This window comes from Engraulis encrasicolus, chromosome 1 (assembly GCF_034702125.1).
Source record: "Engraulis encrasicolus isolate BLACKSEA-1 chromosome 1, IST_EnEncr_1.0, whole genome shotgun sequence".
Classification (NCBI taxonomy): Eukaryota; Metazoa; Chordata; class Actinopteri; order Clupeiformes; family Engraulidae; genus Engraulis; species Engraulis encrasicolus.
The window spans coordinates 24,234,717-24,255,340 of NC_085857.1; the positions used below are offsets into that span (position 1 = coordinate 24,234,717).

The 20,624-nt window shown below is 44.4% G+C and overlaps 1 protein-coding gene across 1 annotated transcript; it reads right to left on the reverse strand.

Moving 5' to 3' along the window:
* Positions 1-899: 899 nt before the first annotated feature.
* Positions 900-5,027, reverse strand: LOC134456661 (B-cell receptor CD22-like). The gene is made up of 6 exons (XM_063208110.1): positions 4,784-5,027; positions 4,337-4,600; positions 3,881-3,891; positions 1,978-2,177; positions 1,749-1,803; positions 900-1,401 (listed from the first exon to the last, which is right to left on the reverse strand). The coding sequence occupies exons 1-6, from the start codon at positions 5,025-5,027 to the stop codon at positions 1,237-1,239; spliced, it is 939 nt and encodes a 312-aa protein (XP_063064180.1). The 3' UTR covers positions 900-1,236.
* Between the last annotated feature and the right edge of the window lie 15,597 nt (positions 5,028-20,624).

Consider the following 20,624-nt stretch of genomic DNA (forward strand, 5'->3'; position numbering starts at 1 on the left):
GATCATTAATAGTCAATATGGCACCATTTATGAACCAAAACTGGTAACAGGCTCTGATAAGTTGTTACCTAGGTTGGCATATGCCCCACTAGGGATTTTGTCCAATTTCTTCACTGCATAGTGTTCTAGCTGGTCCAAATTGCATGGATGCTGAGCATAGACATTTGCCACAGACTCTCAGAGGGATTAAGGTCTGGACTATGAGCGGGTCATTCCAATATCATGGTTTTAGTGTCCTTGAAGAACCTCTGAACTAATTTTAAAGTATGCTTTGGCTTACAATGTTGTTGGAAGACCCAGCAATCCTGGGGTCCATATCTCGAAAGCGTCTTTGCTAACGACGGTAGCAACGTCCTTCGTAAGAGCGACTCAAGTCTCTCTCGACAGCGACGCTCACCACTAAATCCAAGGGAATGGTAAAACGGTCTTAAGACGGTTAGCAACGACAATAATCGAGAAACCCCTGGGGATTATGATAGAATGTGGAAGTTGACCATGCAAAAATATGCTCATAGAGGAAGCTTTCAATAAGATGATAACCCAAAACAAAACGTACATCCAAAATAGTTCAAATGTTCTTCAAGGATAATAAAACCATGGTCATGTAGTGGTTCAGACCTCAATTCTTTAGATAGTCTTAGTGCTGAAAATGAATGTCCAATCTCAACATCCATGCAATTTGGACCAGCTTAACTATTTGCAATAAAAAATGGGCAAAAATCCCTGGTAGGACATGTGCCAACATAGTTAACAACTAATCAAAGTGCCTGGTGTCAATATATGGCACTGTATTGACTATTAATGAAAATGGGGCTAATAACTTTGTCCTTGCCATTTTTACCCTTTTTGTTTAAACTCATTGTAAAAATGGAAAAGTCAATGTTTTTATTGGATACTATCTCCAGGGTGTATTAGTTTCCAGAATAACATAGATTTATTAATGATGATCATTCTCAATGATTAATCAAGAGAGATGTCTAATTTCAGGAGGGGGGCTAATAATATCGTCCTAAACTGTACATTCACTTAGGGTAACAGAGTGTCAATGGCCATGCAAGACCAAACAGGTGAAGATTTTTTGAAATAGAGTTAAAGAAAACAACAGAGGAAAGGTACCAGGAGCATGTTCATTATCTGAAGTTCCGAAAAAAAGCATTCAGTGTACTAAAACAATGTGTACAAAAAAAGTGGTGTTATCAGCCACTTGGTGGCTGCGCCTCCTCTGTGGAGCTGGACTCAGGCGTAGGTGATGGAGTCATCCTGCTGGTTAGTTTGGGGTTTGGGGCGTTTAATCCGAACTCTGGAGTATTGAACATCATCTTGGCCATGTGTGGACGCTTGCTGGGGACCTTGGGTCATGGTCCTCATTCCCACAATGTCATAATGGAGACCAGCCTCAGTCTGGCCGGGAGAAAACAGGTGAAGCAATACAGGTGAAGACGCCATTTTGGAAATGTGAAAATCTACTCAAACTTGTAAAAAAAATGTAGGGGCTTTTATGCCTTTATTTGATAGGACAGTGTGAGATGGTGAGAGGAAGTGAGTGAGAGAGGATCAGAAATCAAACCCCCTTGTCCCCGGCTTAACACTAAAGGCTTGACTTCACATTGCATTGCTCCCATGGTTACTTGGTTTTAATGGTGTTAAACATTTAGAATAAATATTATATATATACATTGGTACAGAACTCTGTCATTTTTTTTCCACAAAAGATCAAGGTCATAGACTTTGGACAGCAAACTGCTCACCTGCAAGTCAGCATGTGTGGCTCTTGTACCTGAAGTCATTCTTTCCTTCTTCTTACTGTTAACAAAAAAAACTTTCTTCTAATAGATCTGTGTCATGTCCACCTCAAAAGATTATTTCAAGGAAATTGTACTGACTGTCCAACAGCAAAGGCAGATCATACTCTGCCACTCTATCAAAATGAATGTTGAGAAAATGTAAAGATATGCTGTAGTGTGCAAAATCACCCACCTGGTGGCAGCACCTCCTCTGTTGAACTGCACTGAGGCGTAGGTGACGGAGTCATCCTGTAGGGTAGTTTGGGGCTTGGAGTGTTTGATCCGAACGCTGGAATACTGAACGTCGTCTTGGTCCTGTGTGGACGCCGTCTGTGGAAGGTCAAATGTCACGGCCCTTGTTGCCACATTGCCGCACAGGAGACCAGAGCCACTCTGAAGAAGAGAGAAGTGGTGTGTCTCAAATGGCGTACTTGTGCACTTCGGGCACTATGTTTCAGTGTGGTCAGTGCGCCCTACACACTGAAACATTGTGGTCGAAGTGCACAACTGCGCCATTTGAGACACGGCAATGGAGTGAAATTCATTTCTCCAAACTTAATCCCTTCCTCTGTCCTCTGTCTTTAATGTTGACTTGGGTTGAGGCGATTGTAAATTTGACATTCATTTAAGTGTTCTTTTCCAGATAGATCAGGTTTGCTATTTAAATGTTATTTTAAATACCGAACTTTGAAACAGACAAATTTGGTCATATGCCACAAGATTTAATTTCTAACTCCAGATACAGCAGGGGTCAGGAACCTATGGCTCTAGAGCCATATGTGGCTCTTTTGGCAACTGTATACGGCTCTTACTTATCTAGGGTCGCCAACCATCCCTTGAAATATGGAATTGTCCTGTATTTATAAATAAAAGTATGGGTTCCATATAGAGTTGAAAGGGACAAGGGAGGTTAACAAGTGTTAAAATGCAGGAAATTACATCTAAGAAATACAAAATTCTCCCAGACCCTCGCCATAATGAAGTTGACAGTTGGCAACCTTATTAGGCTTACCTGTTATCAATAAAAGCAATAACTTGACAGTACACTCTAAAATTGTTGGGCTTAATTGAAATACATGCTTTTGATTGTATTCAGTGTTTTTAAAATGGTATGGCTCTCATGAAAATTTCTTTAAAAAAATTTGCCGTTTATGGCTCTCTCCAACAAAAAGGTTCCTGACCCATGAGATACAGTATATCAGGAGCCTGACATCACCCACGTAAGGCTGCTTTCACACCCAAGCGGTGAAGCGTCACAGGACGGAAACGATTTTTACCGGCGGTGGCGAAAATTAGTTGTGTGGATTGGCACTGCCCTCACGATCCGATTCGATCACGATTCGAGAGGTAGCGATCCCATCCTATGCGATTCGATCCTATGTGATTCAATCCAATCCAATTCTACAGTGCATTGCAATGCATTACATTTCTACTGAAAGCAAAGCACATGTTTAATCAGTCATGATGAGGCAATACAAGTAGTCAGATACTGAGCAACAATTTATTGGCTGTTTTCTGTATCAATCTGTCTCAGTCTGTATCAGTCTTGCAATGTTTTGAAGGGCTTTTATTTTATTTAACATTAATTTGCTATCCATGGAAGTAATTGAATCCGGATCGATTCTGGAACTTGCCGGATCGATTCTGGATCGTCCATGCCCCGCATCGATTCGGATCGCCGAATCGATTATTGTTGACACCCCAAGTGAAAATACATGGAAACAGATCTGTCCTTCCACACCAACCGGCGGTAGTGAGGCGTCAGCGACGAGGGAGCCGGCTCCGCTCTGCGCTGCATTTGGAAAATAGAACTCAAGTGGATTTTGGGTGGCAGTGACCGGCGGTGTCCTATTCAAATGAATGGCAAACTAGCGCACTAACTTTGGCTGTCAGGGGGGGGGTTTGAACAGGACTGGCCGAGCACGCCAACGCTGTCGGTGTGAAAGGCAGAGTAGAACACACCGGCGGAAACTAAGCAGAAAGACCTCATTCGTCTCGCTTCCGTTCCGCGATGCCTTGGCGTGAATTTGACCTAATGATGTTGAAGATGTAATGTAAAACATCACAACAATGATGATTAACTATGTTTACTTAACCTGTTTGTAACCTGTAACAAGAGTTAGAAGATGTTCAGCCAAACCGCTCACCTGCACGTCCATATGTGTGGCTCTTGAAGTCATTTGTTCATTCTTCTTCCTGTTTTACACAAATAAAATGATCATTTGTCTTTTTTCTTGTACTTCTAATAAATCCATGTCATCTCGACATCGACATACTTTCATTTGATTTTGAAAAAAATATATACTTTATATATATACTATATATGCATAAAGTAAACATACCTAATGTAGACAATTCCAAGTAGCAAGGCAACCAGAATCAGGAATGTTGTTACAATGGCTGCCAGGGTCACAGGGACAGCAACTGACTCGTGGGTAAGCAGACAGCATTTATAATAAAGTTTTATCAAAAAACCATTAACTCCTTTTTAGTAGACAATATTAAAAATATTTAATACTAGAAAATATTTTCATAGTCCTCTGCATACTCACCTTTCTGAACAGCGATGTCAGCAGATGTTTGAGAGCCCACCTCGTTGTGTGCCTGGCAGTAGTAAAGTCCACTGGTATCAGAGGTGACATTGAAGCTGATGCTCTCTCCTGAGCCCCTAGTGAGAGAGTCAGCTCCAGTCTTCATGTACCAGGTGTAGTTGTGCACAGGTGGGTTGGCATCACTGCTGCAGGTCAGAGTCACTGAAGCGCCCTCAATGATTTCGCCAGAGACATTGAGGAACACCACTGCATTCTTTGGCTTGTCTGACGAAACATGTAATATGTAAACATGGTTTAGAAATTCTTAACTTTGAAAAAATATGTAGGCTACAACCTGTTTTTATCAATGAAGTGGCCACATCAGTTTATCCTCAATCCTGTTTCAGAAATAGGATGATTTCATATGTTCTAAATGTCTTGAGAGGAGGATGGAATTGGTCAACTCACATCTGACATTGAGAATCACAGCAGGGGATGAGAGATTATCGTGTCCTCCAACGGCACAGTAGTAACTGCCTGAGTCCTCACTGCTGACTGGGTTTAACAGCAGTGTGTTGTCTCTGGTTGTGTGGCTAGACAGAAGTGGTTGGCCATTCTTGTACCAGGTGAAGGTGGGGTTGTTGGGCAGGGAACAGGTGGTGTTACACATCAGAGTGACTATTTCACCCTCTGTTACTTTATCAGATGTCATTCTTACCTGCAATGCTAAAAAAGTGTGTTAGTTGTATTCTGTATTATTCCATGTTTAATTTCATGAAGTTTACTAGTTACAGATGTTGATGATACTTACAGGTGACAAAGATGCTAAGTCCAGATGATCCCGAGTATGTCTTTCCCTGTTTTGATGCCATTTTCAGGACATATCGTCCAGAGTCACTATCTTTTATATTGCGGATTATAAAAGTGACATTGCCTGTTTTGCCCGTGTACTGTGACTTATGAGGATTGTCTGACAACTGCATGTCTGCTTGAGGTTCTCCTGTCTTCTCCCAGGATGTTTTTTGAAGGCTTTGGTCACCAGGGTATGTGTAGATGCAGGGAATGTCCTGTGATGTGCCTGAGAGTGCACAGACACTGGTGGAGACGCACTTCACAGCCCAGCAACGTTTCTCTGGGACACCTAACGATCATCATAACGGTAATTACAGTAGATATCACTTATCAGGAAAATATATCACGATTGGTGGCGGTTTGTCTGTGAAAGATTGTTATTGACCCTGGTCATTTAATCAAAAGAATCCAAGTTCTGTGGGGCTGGACATCTTGGGGGTGGACATCAAGGTATGCTGTGCCTCTTGTCCAAGGATCTCAATCAGTTCATTTTTACCACAGAGTGAGATATAATCTACTGTACATATGTACCTTTACCTCACACCTGCCACTGATTAAATGTTTTGATATGAGTGGCAGGCGCAAAGCATTGTAATTTGTACTCACACATTGTCTCTGAGCGTTGAGCCTCATACAGTTTCACTGCACAGGAGTAGTTGGCGACTTCAAAGAGGCTGAGTGGGTCCAGTAGTATGGAGGCTGCCGTTTTGCCTGGTAGTTGCTGTCCATTCTTGTACCACACATACTGAAAGTCAGATCCCAAATTACAGGTTGAGCTGCAGGTGACTTCCGTCTGGTTCTGGGTGCCCTCTACGACATCCTCCCTCACCTGCAGGTCTGGGAGTAGAGGTCAGTGTTGGCTGTGGTCATGCTTGTGAGTAAAGCCATGATCTAACTGCAATGTTCCTAGTTAATTTCGATTTAATTTTTTATTAAGGATAGCCAAGGGGATCCGACTAACAGTTACAAATTACCTGTGATTGAAAGTGTGACACCAGCCTTGTTTGTTATCCAACTTCTGTGCCTTATAGTGCTAAACCGGAAGTGATATACACCCATATGTTCATCAGACAGTCTGTCTATCCTGAGGTCACATGAGGGAGAACTAGATCCCTTGTGTCCTTGAAATATCACAGTCTGCTTCCTATACCACTCTCCTCCCTCATATGTGTTTCCAAGTCCCCATGAGTCGTAATATGATGGGTAGTAATATCTGCAAGGCAGAACCACGGGTGCCCCTTTAATGCCACAGACATCTGAAGTGCTGTGCGTTACATTCCCAGCTGAATCCCCAGCTGAAACAGAGAGAGAAATAAATGTCGGACCAGTGGGAATATCTGTAAATATGTATGCCCCATGGGCTTAGGGCCTGTGACAGCCTTGACCGGGTAATCTGGGGCCAGCTCTAACCCCGCCAGCCACCCACCCGGTCACCCTTCAATTAAATTTCTCCTGATTTATTACCGCTCTATCCCCATGTAGGCCTATGTGTAATGTGTCATTGAACTGACTGAAGTTCTGTAACATACCTGTCAAACACAGGAGACAATGTGCCAAGAGAATTCTGATGAGCATCAGAAGCATGGCTTTTTCTGTCTGTAAACATAAAGAATTAAAATATCAAGTTTCTTTTTATTTAACAAACATGACAGTGGCATATATTAGGCCTACTTTACACATTATACTAATATTGTCAACCCAAGTGCTGACAATATAATGCCAGGATTTCGGTTGGGTTAGGTTTATCAATATGGGTGCAACAATAACCCATCCCAGTAGTTTACTGTACCCAAAATAGGTTTCCCTAAATCACACTTCTTTCCATACAACATTCTTTCTGCCTGCCCTGGAAGAAGTGAACTGGCCTAAGGAAGTTGCACTTAATAAAACCATAAACATTATTTCATTGGCAGGAAAAAATGAATCGAAATTACATAGAAGAGTAGATTAAAATGTTTGTATCGTGTTGTCATGAAAATATCACATTTTACAGACAATGACAAATTAATTACAAGCCTTAAAAGCATTCTCACAAAATTACGGCCAATGTTTTCCAAGTGTGATTACAAGGGCTCAAAATAATTGCCTGACAAAACCAAGACTGCAGATTCAATTTGAACTCTGTATGTGGAAAGCTAAAATAAATGAGTTTCCCCCTATTGCTTTTATCCCCCCCATGTCTGCTGATTGACCATGTGTAGTTTCATTAAGGAAATGCAACTCACCCTTATCCCATAGAAGTGAAATAAGAAGGGCCCTTACATCTCAAAGATGAAGTGCACGGTTCAGCACAAGGATCATTTGAGTGTCGTGTAAGCTTCAGTGAAGCTGTCAAGCTCTTAATGGTGGGCTGGTGTGAGGGGAGTGCATACGAACATGTTCCACAGGATGTGGTTAAACACCTTGTGCAGACCATCAAAGTACATCCAAGTGCAGGCCATTTAAATTCAAGTTCAAACTTATACATTAATTATGGCACTTTATCAAACACAGAAAATTAGCCTATGTAATACACAACATAACACAACATATTGGCAGATACACAGCTCCTAGTTGTAATCACAATGAACCATTGCTGGAAGGGAGGCTGTTGAAAGGGTGTCTGGTGAAAGGCAGGTGTGATTTCTGATGAACAGGCTACATGGCAAGGATGTGGCATGCAGTCATCTGGTTGTCATGGCGGTTAGAGATGCATCACATTACTATAGACAACAGAGTCCTCTTCTGGGGTCCGTTTCTTGATTCTTGTCGTTGCTAACCGTCTTAAGACTGTCTTACCATTCCCTTGGATTTAGTGGTGAGCGTCGCTGTCGAGAGAGAGTTGAGTCTCTCGTACGAAGGACTTTGCTAACGACGATAGCAAAGACGCTTTCGAGAAACGGACCCCTGGTCTGCAAAGAATAATCAACAACAATTCATCACCACAGTAGTAGACTTTCAGTATGATGTAGAGTCAAGTGTGATCATTTGAAAAATTACTTTGCTAAGTCTGAGTGGTTGTCTATACAACAGCTTGTTGTTTCTTGCAGCCCATAGTACAAACCACAGAGCAGTAGGCCTCTCGGGCACAGAGGCTGTAACCACAATGCATCACACTAAAATGAAAATGTGTTAAATGCAGGGGATGTGGGTAAACGGTCTTTGAGTCCTTCGATTCTTTTTTCTCATGCATTTGGTCTTTATATCAGCTCCACTGCCAGATGAGATGACATGTCATTTGTTTGAAGCTTTTCTGTCCTAACCTTAATAATCTGACACGTTTCCTTTGACAAACCAAGTTACTGTTATTCCAAGGCAATGTTTGAGGCTTCAGCAGGAGCCTCTGCAATTTATATAGATATATTTAAAATATTTTTGGGGGGTTTTATTGCCTTTATTTGACAGGATAGGGAAGGTAGTGACAGGAAGTGAGTGAGCAGAGAGAGATGGGGAAGGGTGAGCAAAGGACCCGGGCCGGGAATCGAACCCGGGTTGGCCGCATAGAGAACGAGTGCCCTACCATTTGCGCCACGGTGGGGTCTAGAGCCTCTTCAATTTAAACAAAACTGATGCCACAATCCATTCCAACTAACACATTCATGAGAATAAAAAAGAAATAAAAATAAGTACGGCATGCATAACTGATTCCAATAAGGTTTCTAGGTAGGCTATCTTTAGAGAAGAACACTCACCGAATGAATGAATGAATGAAAGTTATCCCTAGTTCAGGTGCTTTCTAAAAACAAGCTATGCATTAAATAACTGCAGGACATGTGTAACTAAGTCAATTTTCCACTTGGAGCAGTTGTCACTCTTAATTATTTAAACTCTGAGGGTGCTGGCCCAAATGTTCAATTCAGTATTTCAAGGAGGCCGCACCTTGCATAAACAGTGTTTTTATTGCACAAATGTGTTTCGGTATGTGCCCTCTTCAGTGTGCAAAGTAACAAAAAAAAACAAGCATAAATACCCACACCCATTACCACACCGTGTTGTAGCCAACCAATGACAAAAAATAATATACATATTTACAGTCGTGTAATGCAACATACACGTAACCATCCTCACATTCATAAAAAAAACAGGTCAGCTGTAGGTCTTAATACATGCCATTTGGAATGCAGGAATTCAGATTTAAATGTACAAAGCCTCTCACTTTAAGAGATGGTTATCTCTATCTCCCCCTCGTGGACATCGATGAACCATCTCTGACCTGCAGATTGAAAGTGCTTCACCACAGATTATTTGTCATCACTTCTTCTAATTGAACTCTTGTCTTGAAAAATTCTGGTTTTCAATTGCCTCTTCGTTTTACCAACATAGATTAATCCACACAGACAGGTCAAAAAATAAACAACAAAGGTGCATAAACAAGTAATTCTACCCTTGACTGTGTATGTTTATTTTCTCGTCAACAATTGAATCAGACCATGCTTTCTTCAAAACCTTCCATCATTGAACCTTATTGTAGGATCACAATCACTTTCCTTAACATAAGCACTTTTATCCTGGATGACAATGGAACACCCCTTGTCTGTTGGTTTAATCACTATGTCCTCATCAGTCATTAGTGTGCTTAGTGCGTCTTTTTCTGTGTTCGTAGGATTATGTCTCATGGAATAGTCCTCAGTTCTTAAACAGAACATATCTCGCTCTACCAGCCGGCAGAATGTCTCAATATAGGGGATTCATGGGAGGGAGGAATATGCTCTTGGGTTCGAAGACAGTCTTTTCAGTTTCGTCAGTGGATCCAAACATGACAGCCAATAGATTGTGTTGCATTACAGTTATTTTGGTGTAAACCGCCTTCAGAGGAATAGATCTAAAAAACTCCAACCAATAGATTATCTTGACAGGTGGACTGAATACACCACTGCCATTGGTTAGCTACAGTTCAATAGCATGTAGTGTAACTAATGTCGCCTTCACGGGCTCGGGACCTCTCGAGACAGCTGACGACACTGCTCACGTGACAGCCAAGTTCTGGACTTTGGCACATGAACGCCACTGATCCCGGAACAATCGGAAATCATGCGTGTTTTGTTTTGGTTCTCTTTTCTTTTTTTTCACCTCCACTTGAGCCTCCACACCCACGACATATCATTTTAGCTGAAGTAAGCCAAATTAAACAGTCAGAGACCAGCATTGCTGTCATATATGCATCTGCAATTGAATGACATCAACTGGTGTTGTTGATAGTGATTACAAGACGATATTTTAGCTTTTATGATACTGTTTACATGTCAGTTGCATGCATGGGCGCCATGTTGATGATGCGTGTGTCGTCACACAAAACACAAGCTCGGGAACTCGTTGTTCTATACTTCCGCCAGAGATCAACCTCGATAATTATCGATCTGATATTGCGTCACCAAATGTTCACTCCCACTTTCCCGAGGTTTTAGGTCGGCTTTCTGGGGATTCTCGACTTTTTGAACGAGGTATAAGGCCATAACGTCTTACCTTGTGACATGCTGTGACACATATGGACTCTGATGAGTAGTGTGGTGCAGTGACACCTCTTGTCTGCGAGCCCGTTTGAAATGAATTCTGCCATATTGGACATCACCCTGGTCATGTGGCGTCATTGTCTGTGTAAAGATTGTGGAAGAGAACAGAAACCTATAGTGGCAGAAAACATTTTGTATAGTTTGGCCTTGTCAAGCTAGTTTAATGGTACATTCCAGAGGACCATGGGGGCATTCCTAGGGGTGAGCCAGCTGGGCCCGGGGAGGCACGAGAGGGGGCGCTGCCCAGGGTGCCGGTCATTACGGCTCCGGGCATTCCATTTGTGTTGGTCACTATGAATCTGAGGTCAGATCATTCACAAAGCTTAAGACACAACCTAAAACACAGCTCCATTGGTTTCATTTTTCAAATTTGGAATACATCTCATAATGGTATTAATAGTCCTAAAATGAATAACTGGCAGCAATAACATAGATTTGGTTATTGACGTGAATAGTGACCTTGAAGTAACCCAATTCACCTGATGACAATTATGTTATGTCAGGAAGGAGCACCTAACAGTAAACTCATGTCAATATGTACAACTGAGGGGGAGGGGCTTAGGACATACTGTCTGTCTTCAGATTGTGTAATTATTATTTTATGTGTTGTATACTTCAGGGTGTATGCAGGGTTTTAAAAAGTATTAAAAGGTGATAAATTAAAAAGCCAAAATTTAATGGCCTTAAAAGTTGTAAATTTGCTCAAAAGGTATTATTTTTAGAAAAATGAGGTATTATTTTTTGTTGTTGTACCATTTTGACCCAAAAAAATTGGTTGATTCTGTATCTGGGGGCAGTATGAGGGGCAGTCATGGTTATGCGGTTAGGGCGTCAGATTGCTAACCTGCCAGGTTAATGGGGGGAGTAATTAACCAGTGCTCTCCCCCATCCTCTTCCATGACTGGTCCCGCCGCACTGCTCCCTTTTGGGCATCTTTTTGCAAAAAACGAAAGTGTAATGTAATGTTAAGGAGGTAGAAATTACAAAAGAGGTCTTGTTAGTACTTGCTTCGGAGTGTCGTGATGTTTGTAAAAAAAATCTAAAGGTAGTGAAAAAGGGTATTAAATGGTAGTAAATTTGACTTGAAGATTGGTGTATATACCCTGGTATTGCAATTATGGTGTGATTGTTGTTATATATTATGTTAGATGTAGTATGCATTATACGTGTACTTACACAGAAATGATAGTGTGTAACATATAATATCCCACTGTCCACCTATCCCACTATCCAATATTCTCATAGCCTGTTGTCTTGTTTTTCGCCGGGCCACACTGTGCACAAGTGTAATGGTAGTCATCGTTGACCTGCCGTTTCCGAGGAGGCTCACCGCTGCCACTCACACCTGAGGAGATGGAGTTGGCTTCACAATAGTCGTCTAATGATCACAGAGAGAGAGAGAGAGAGAGAGAGAGAGAGAGAGAGAGAGAGAGAGAGACCTCATACTTTACAGAGCTCCCAAATGGTTTACTGCTGTTATTTAATAATGTTTGGTGAAAAATAGGGGTGGCATATATTTCTAAATTCACTTTCAGGGTTGCATCACAACTTGGCACACATAAAGTAGCTGGCACTTAATCATCCAGGTATGTTAGGCAATTGTTAAAGGACCAGTTCAGTCAATTTCAACATGCAGTTGTAATGCTCACACTACCCTTTCCCTCTTCCTTAGCCTTTTCCTAGATCTTGGTCATTGTAATGGGGGCAGCGCTTTGTTTACATTTTAAAAAAACATTTTTATTTATTCCCAAAAACATCCGAAAGCTTTTACAACATCAGCAGACAACTAGCAAACAGCGGTACCTTTTGGGAAAATATTTAGGATTAGGCCTATGTTATTATTATTTTTTTAATGTAAACAAACACACGGAAGAATGTAGCATGCTACACGGATCCATTGACTTTCACTAGCTTAGCGACATATTCCCTCTTTTAACTTGTCTTAAAGCAAGACAACGCTTAACATGAAAAATAAGACCCAAAATAGTGGCATACCCCTTTAAGTGATTACACCTAGTCACAAAAGTAACTTGTCAGGACTCATAAGCGAACCGTACTGAGACGACGTCCATAAAGGTCTTAGTATGGTTCACTTCCAAGGGGTCTGGGTACACTAATGCGTTCACATATGCACCGAAAATGCTGAGTCACAGGTCTGTGTTCGCTTAAATGGCTGAAAGGGATCAGGTGTGAAAACACCATTACTGATGTGGTCTCAGTATGTTCACTAATGAGTCCTTACAAGTTACACTTGTGATTAGGTGAAATGACTCTAATCTTTAACTGTAGTGAGTTGGCCAGTAACTTGGGTAGTTACCAATGGGAAATTAAATTGCAACCAACAAAGTAACTAACGTAGCATCTACAGTTTCAACAAATGCACCCCATTGCTGTAGGAAAATGTAGTAGGTTTGATGGTGGGACCAAACACTTAAACTCTAAGCATCGACTTAATATGTGTACCATTGCGGGTTCGCTTCTTCCGGGGAGCCAGGGTTGATTTGATATTGTGGGACGCGAATTCGCGACTGTATCTGAAGTCGGGTGATAGTGCGCTTGGAATGGTGAGTTGTGGCACATTTCGTCTGTTGGCTTTAGTCCGATGTATCACACTGCTATTACATACGCGTGTTTGTAGTTTGCATCAAAGAGGCTTGAGACAAGAGGGCTTACTCACGTCATAACAGCGTAGTAGGAAATGATGGCGAGGGGAGTACGGAAATGTTATTCACTGTGGAACAGGTCATAGGACAGCGTGAATGTCTGTCAGCTATCCTTAATTACCCCCAGCAATTACTGCTGACCAACAGCTGCCGTTACTTGGCCACAAATTATCCATCATGGTGTCGCCCCCACTGACCATGTGCAAGGGAGTACGAAAATGGCATCCATCGCACCCACTGACCAATGACCATGCGCAAGGGAGTTAATTTTCCATCCACTCGTGTCCTCAGGCAACGCCCCCGTACTACACAGTGGCCAATGCATTCCCCGCCAAGAGATTGTTCTTTCTCTTGAGTTTCTTTGGTTTGAATGTTTCCAGTTGGTGATCGCCCTTGGCAATGGGGCACCTAAGTCTCCACCCCTTCCGGGCGGCTCATGGGGCTGGGAACGCAAAAACTTTTGACTGGGCTGTAATGGACTGATCAAAGCTATTTTCCGATCCACCTCGCATTTCCCCGTCGATCACACATATGCTGTGCCTCAGAATTAATAACAACCAATGGTGTGCTTGTTGACTTCACTTGGCAAGCGATTTTTAAGTTGTGTACGTGCAAAAATGTGTAATTATTTGGACTACACAACAGACGTCGCATGTACGACGTGCAGCCACTTAAGCTGCGGTGCAGTGGTAGGGTTGGCTGTGCCTCAGTGCACGTCAAATATGCGAGGCGCACGTGTAGTCTCTAACACAGTTTTGCACAAAAGCTAAAATAACGGTTCTTGCGTGTCGAAAATGAGTGGCCTTATTACACAAATCCAAACCTTTCAAATGTACTGCCATCATATGTGAAATCCGGAGCACATGCCAAACGGGATGAGGATTTAGCTTGACTAGCTCCATTAACTCTCATTCAAAATTTTGAGAGCTCCAGCCCCACGGATCGGAAGTAGAAGGGCGTGACTTAGGTGCCCCATGTGATCGATTGAATCTCTCCTCCCCTCTCTGACTGATTGTGGGGTGACCTGGACTTCACCTGGCAGGTATTGTGTGTGTGTGTGTGTGTGTGTGTGTGTGTGTGTGTGTGTGTGTGTGTGTGTGTGTGTGTGTGTGCGCGCGCGCGTGTGCGTGTGCGCGCTCGTTTGTGTGTGTGTGCGTGTGTGCGCGCGCGTGCGTGTGCACGCTCGTGTGTTCGTGTGCTCTCCATAATGTCTGTTGGCCTAATTGAAATATGTGTTTGTAATCGCAGGTGAAATTGATGTGGCAGAGTCTGCGTCCTCGCCATAAGCTGCTGTTTTGTTCACCTGCGGTTAACGTCAAGGAGCAGCTTCGAGAAATGTGTTCCTCCTACTCATCTGGGCATTGAAGACAGCACACGTGATAGCTGTTGCGTGTGGCCTGAATCTGGGCCTGTTTGGTTATTCATGGCATATGTGGGACAATAAACCAGTGCATTACACCGTCCGTTTAAACAGTCCACATGAAGGTGCTTGGAACGTGTAGTGCATTTTCCAAACATTGTTTTTATTTCTTTTGTGTGTTTTTGGATAGTTTAATTTGCATGTTTTGTTTCCTTTATCTTTCTGATTTTGTTTGATGCGCTTAACTGCATGGTGTGCGCTTCTCATCAACTGTGTGGTGAAATGCCTTATTTGCTGTGTCAATTTGCATGCCCTGTATTTAATGTATTTATTTTGTTTTCTGTTTGTGTAACCCCACCAATGGCCACTGGGGGGTACTCAACAGGTCAAAGGTATTCAATGAGATGAATTGATAAAAAAAAGGAGGAGGCTGGTGTTAAAAAAATATATAGGTTTTATTAAATTGCTGTTCAAATAACGAAAGAAAGTGGTAAAGTAATTGAATTTATTCACAAAAAAAAACAACTGAACAAAAATAAACAGAAAACTGAATAGGCCGGCTGTGGCAAGTACTGTGCCCACCCCACTAATAATACACCCACCCGGAGTGACTACAGGGCAAGCTGAGCCGGCTCAGGGCCGTACACTACACACTACCAGGGTTAACACAAGAGTTAACTTCTCTACACCGCACCGCAAGCTGAGCCAACTCAGGGCCGTACACTACACACTACCAGGGTTAACTTCTTTACACTGCACAAGAAGCTGGGCCAACTCAGGGCCGTGCACTACACACTACAAGGGTTAACACAAGGATTGACTTGTTTATAATTCACAGATATGTTTATCTATAGGGTGGGGATCCCATAGGGGTGCAGCACCTATCTCCCCTTCAAGCTACTTGGCCACAGCCGGACCGAAATAAAATAAAAGACAAAAGAAAAGAAAGACAGGATGGAGGCGGTCTCACAAAGCGACCAGTAAAGGCGTTCTAATGGCCTTCGCGTTCTGACTGACTTGCTCACGAATTAGATCTTGCAATACGTGTATCAATACTAACAAAAAAACAGTGGTTACATAACACAACAGTGGTTGTCTATAAAACAAACACAAAGAAAGGGGAATAAAATCATTAATCTTGCCCATCAGTGCCATTTGTTCATATAAAATAAGACACAGTATACACGCAATATATTTACATTTTAAACTACCTCGTTCCTTGTGTGCCACCGCTTCCCGTCCAGGTCAGCGCAAGAGACTGCTAGGTTGCCTAACATCAGCACAAACATTACAATTAAAATACACACAATGGCATTTAGGGCCGCACGACACATACAACCGTAAAACATGGCAGAGGAAAATCAACAATCAACAAGGACAATCAACATGTATGCAAAATGGGCTCTTAAATAAAATAACATATTATATCAATTACCTTAGTAAAGTTCAGTCCAGGAAGGAATCTCATAAGTGTGGTTGCCTTCTGTGCTGTACTGACTGCGGGGCAAACAACATGATAGCTGTGAGTATGTGTGTGGAACTAATGAGTGTGGCATGAGTACCTACTTTTAATAAATACGACGGGTTGCTCAGCGCAATTTTCCTCGGGTTCAGCGTGGCTTGACTGCAGGGCAGACAGCATTGTAAACATTAGACACTTGTGTACGCGAGATACTACTTTAAGACGGCAGAGAAGGTAACTGAAACGAACGGCAAACTACTTACTTAGAAGTTGATCCAAATCGGTAATGAAATCGTGTCGAAGGAGTAATTTCACCGCCGGCACAGCCAAAGTATACGTGCTTCTCAGCGTTTACCGCTCGAGTGTGATTTGAAACAAAGGGCTCACTGGAGCTAGTGGGAACGTCACGTCATGTGACAAGCTGCAAGGCTGCCAACCAATCAGGGTCCATCTATGGTTTAAAGGGCCAAGGGCAAGTGCCTGTCACATATTCCCCCACTTTTTAAGGGCACCGTCCCGGTGGCCACTAATGCCATGGCCTAAAATACTGATTAGACAGAACTGCAAGAACCGAACTCTGTTGGCCCTCCAGGTGTTGGGTCGCTGACTGTGGCAGCCGGAAGGGGTTTGAATGCTGGCCCGCTCTGGTTCGTCTGGGACGTCCTGGGTCTTCCAGGGGGCTGCTTGGACTTGAAACTGCTTCCTGTTCTCCATCAGTATGGTCCTGGGCATGCATAGTTTCCCTTGTTCGTGACGGCTGATCCTCTAGGGTGGCTTCGGCACCGGGGTGACTGTTGGAGGTAGATGGTTGGCCTTCTGTGTCTGGCCGTTCATTTGTGTTTGGTTGCAACGCTGCTTGGTCGTTTGGTGTTAGTTGCACCCACATGGTATCCTCCTCCTCCTCCTCCTCATCGTCACCTTCCTGCCGCTTGTTCACTTCCTTCTGCCTACCTGGTGGCGGTGCTGAGGGTGCCTCTGGTGGTGGTGGTTCCAGCTGGGCAGGTATTACTTTCAGCTCGGAGCGGTGCATGTTCTTGTCTGGGCCTGATCCATTCTCGGGTGTAATGTGGTATACTAGTCCTTTTTCGTCGTAGCATTTCACTATCTTATACACTGTTGGCCCCCAGTGGTCCTGTATTTTATGCCTGCCCAAGGGATGGCTTTTTTTGTACACTCTTGTTCCAGCTGGTAGAACGGGTAGAGGGGGGACGTGCCGTTCCCGGGACACAGCAGCAGCTTCTAAGTGACTTTTGGCACTGGAGTAGACCTCAGCCAAATGATCGGCATGGGCTGTGACCCAGTCTTCGTGGCTGATGGTGGTTGGCTCTTCTCTGACCAGGCCCAGCAGAAAGTCCACTGGAAGTTGGGGCTTTTGGCCAAACAACAGCTCATAGGGGGAGTGGCTGGTGGACTGGTGGACAGTGGTATTGTACGCAAAGAGCAGTTGTGGCAGAGCTCGGGGCCATTTTCTCTTTTGTTCTGGTGGGAGGGTGCGCAGAAGATCGTGGAGCGTTCGGTTAAAGCGCTCGCACTGCCCGTTTCCTTGTGGGTGGTATGGGGTAGTCCTGCTTTTTTCTATCTTGTACAGTTTACACAGTCGTTTCAGTAGTTCCCCTTCGAAGGCTCGGCCTTGGTCCGAGTGGATCCTTTTGGGTACACCGAAAGAGTAGAACCACTTTTCAGTGAGGATCTGGACCACAGTCTCTGCTTTCTGGTTCATAGTTGGGTAGGCCTGTGTGAATTTGGAAAATATATCTGTTATGATTAGGACGTTCTCATGTCCATCACTTGCTTTATCCATTAAGGTGAAATCAAGGGCAATGACTTCAAGCGGTTTGGAGGCCAGGAGATGGCCGGAGAAGGTACGGACAGTTGGGACTTCCCCTTTGGCCACCAGGCAGCGTTGGCACAGTTTACACCACTCCTCAATGTCACGGCGCATCATTGGCCAGTAGCACCTTTGTCGTACTAGCTCTGTTGTTCGCTCGATCCTTTGGTGGCCATGATCATTATGCAGACTAGTCAAGACCTCTTTGTAGAGTGACTTTGGTAGCAGCAACTGCAGCGTGACCTGTCGAGCTGGTGGTAATTGCACTTCCCGGTATAGGACGCCGTCACGCTCCCTGATGCGCTTCCACTCCCTCAGCAGCTCCAGCACTTCTTTTGACTCTTTGGCTCTTTCCTCTCGGTTTGGTTTTCGTGCTCGGCTCCAGTATGGCCAGAAAGCCCCAATGGTGGGATCCTTGGCTTGTAGCCGCTGTAGGTCTGCAGGCTGGCGGACAGGGATTGCATCGACAGCCGAGGTAATGGCTGTCAAAGTCGGCAGTCCTAATTTGCTGGTGTTATTGGTCAGCTCCGGGGGGACAGTAATTCCAGCGGACAGTGTTGAGATCGACTGGGGGGCTAACTCGTAAGTCTGACGGGAAAGGGCGTCGCAATTCCGATTGGCAGTCCCAGGGCGGTATTTCAACTCGAAATCAAAAGCCGCCAACTGAGATGCCCATCTCTGTTCCACTGCCGCCAATTTTGCGGTCTGGAGGTGACTGAGAGGGTTGTTATCAGTGTAAACTACGAATTTGGCCCCCAATAAGTATTCACGGAAACGCTCAGTCACTGCCCATTTTAATGCCAAGAACTCGAGCTTCATCGAGCTATAGTTATTCATGTTCTTTTCGGTTGGCCGTAGAGCTCTGCTGGCAAATGCCACTGGGCGCCGTCTCCCCTCCACATCCTGAGACAGCACCGCTCCCAGCCCATGAGAACTGGCGTCGATCTCGAGTACGAAAGGCTTTGAGAAGTCAGCGTACGTCAGTACTGGGGCACTGGCCAGCTCTTGTTTGAGGGTCTGGAAGGCTTGTTCACAGCGGTCATTCCAACGACCCCCCAACTTAACATGGGAACCACCAGCAGCTCTCTTGCCTTTCCCTTGGGCCTCTGCAACCAGGTGGTGGAGGGGACCGGCGTGCCGTGCAAAGCCCTCCACAAAGCGTCTGTAGTAAGATGCGAAGCCAAGGAAGGATCTGAGCTCGGTAAGGGTACTTGGTCGTTTCCACTCCAGCACCGTTCGTATCTTGTCTGGGTCGGTGGCCACACCGCTCGCGGAGATCACATGGCCGAGGTACTTTACTTCTGCCTGAAAGAGATGGCACTTCTCCAGCTTCAACTTCAGGTTGTGTTCTCGGAGCCTCTTAAACACGAGTTCCAGCCGTTGCAGATGTTGATGGAATGACGATGAGAAGATTACAATGTCATCTAAATAGAGCAGTAATGAGTTGAAACTCTGGTCTCCAAAGATGCGCTCCATCAGGCGCTGGAATGTCCCTGGGGCATTACAGAGCCCGAATGGCATACGGTTGAACTCAAAGAGTCCAAACGGAGTGCAGAAGGCAGTCTTGTCCTTGTCTTTCTCTGCCATGGGAACCTGGTTGTAGCCTGACGCCAGATCAAGAGTTGAGAACAGTGTGGCCCCCGTCAGAGCGTCCAAGGACTCCTCAATTCTCGGAAGTGGATAAGCATCCTTTCGGGTCTTTGAATTGAGCTGTCTGTAATCGACACAAAGTCGAATAGTTCCATCCTTTTTTTGAACGACTACAATTGGGGAGGCGTACGGGCTGCAACTTGGTCGAGCTACACCCTTGTCCACTAACTCTTGAATGTGGGCTTTCACGACTGCAAACTGTGACGGGGGTAAACGCCGGTACCGTTGACGCACTGGAACTTCATCCAGCAAAGGTATCTGGTGTTGCACAAGGGTCGTGCAGCCTATGTCCCCATCATGTTGGCTAAACACCTGGCGATACTTCTCCAAGAGTGTCTTTACCTCTAGTTGCTCAGAGGTGGAGAGGCTTGGCCACTGCAGACTAGTAAAATCTACTGTGCTGGGGTTAGCAGATGCCGTTGACTGTATGAAGGCCATATGGTCAGCCTCTGTATCAGATGCTGGTGGAGAGTCAGTGACATACAAAGTTCCCAGTACAGTGTGGGGGTGGAGCCACTGGTCTTCAGTCCCAACATTGACAACTGGAATCTGCACTCGCCCTTGTGTGATGGGCAGAAGGGCTGCAGAGATGAGGATATTCGCTGGCAGGCGACCCTCACCATAAGGCAGAGGTTCCAAGAGGCAGGTTTTAATGGCACCTACTGCAAGGGAACATGTTGCGGGGACAAACTGGAGGCAGCCTGCTGGTAGACGCAGGGTAGGGCCAGGCTGAACTGCTGCTCGACCAAGGTGCCCAGAGTTGGAGATGCGTTCCCAACTTTGACATTCGGAAAAGGCTCGTTTCCACACTTTACTTGCTGTTTGGACTGGGGGGTACTGGAACAAATGCTGGCCATGTTCCTGAAAGAGTTCTTCGTAGCAGCTGCGGATGGCGTTCATCCCGAGCAGACCTGGCACAGACTTCTTCTGTTGTTTGGTAATGGGGTCAGGGGCGTCTTTCACGACAAGTACTCCTATTTTCGGTAGAACTTTCCCCAGGACCTC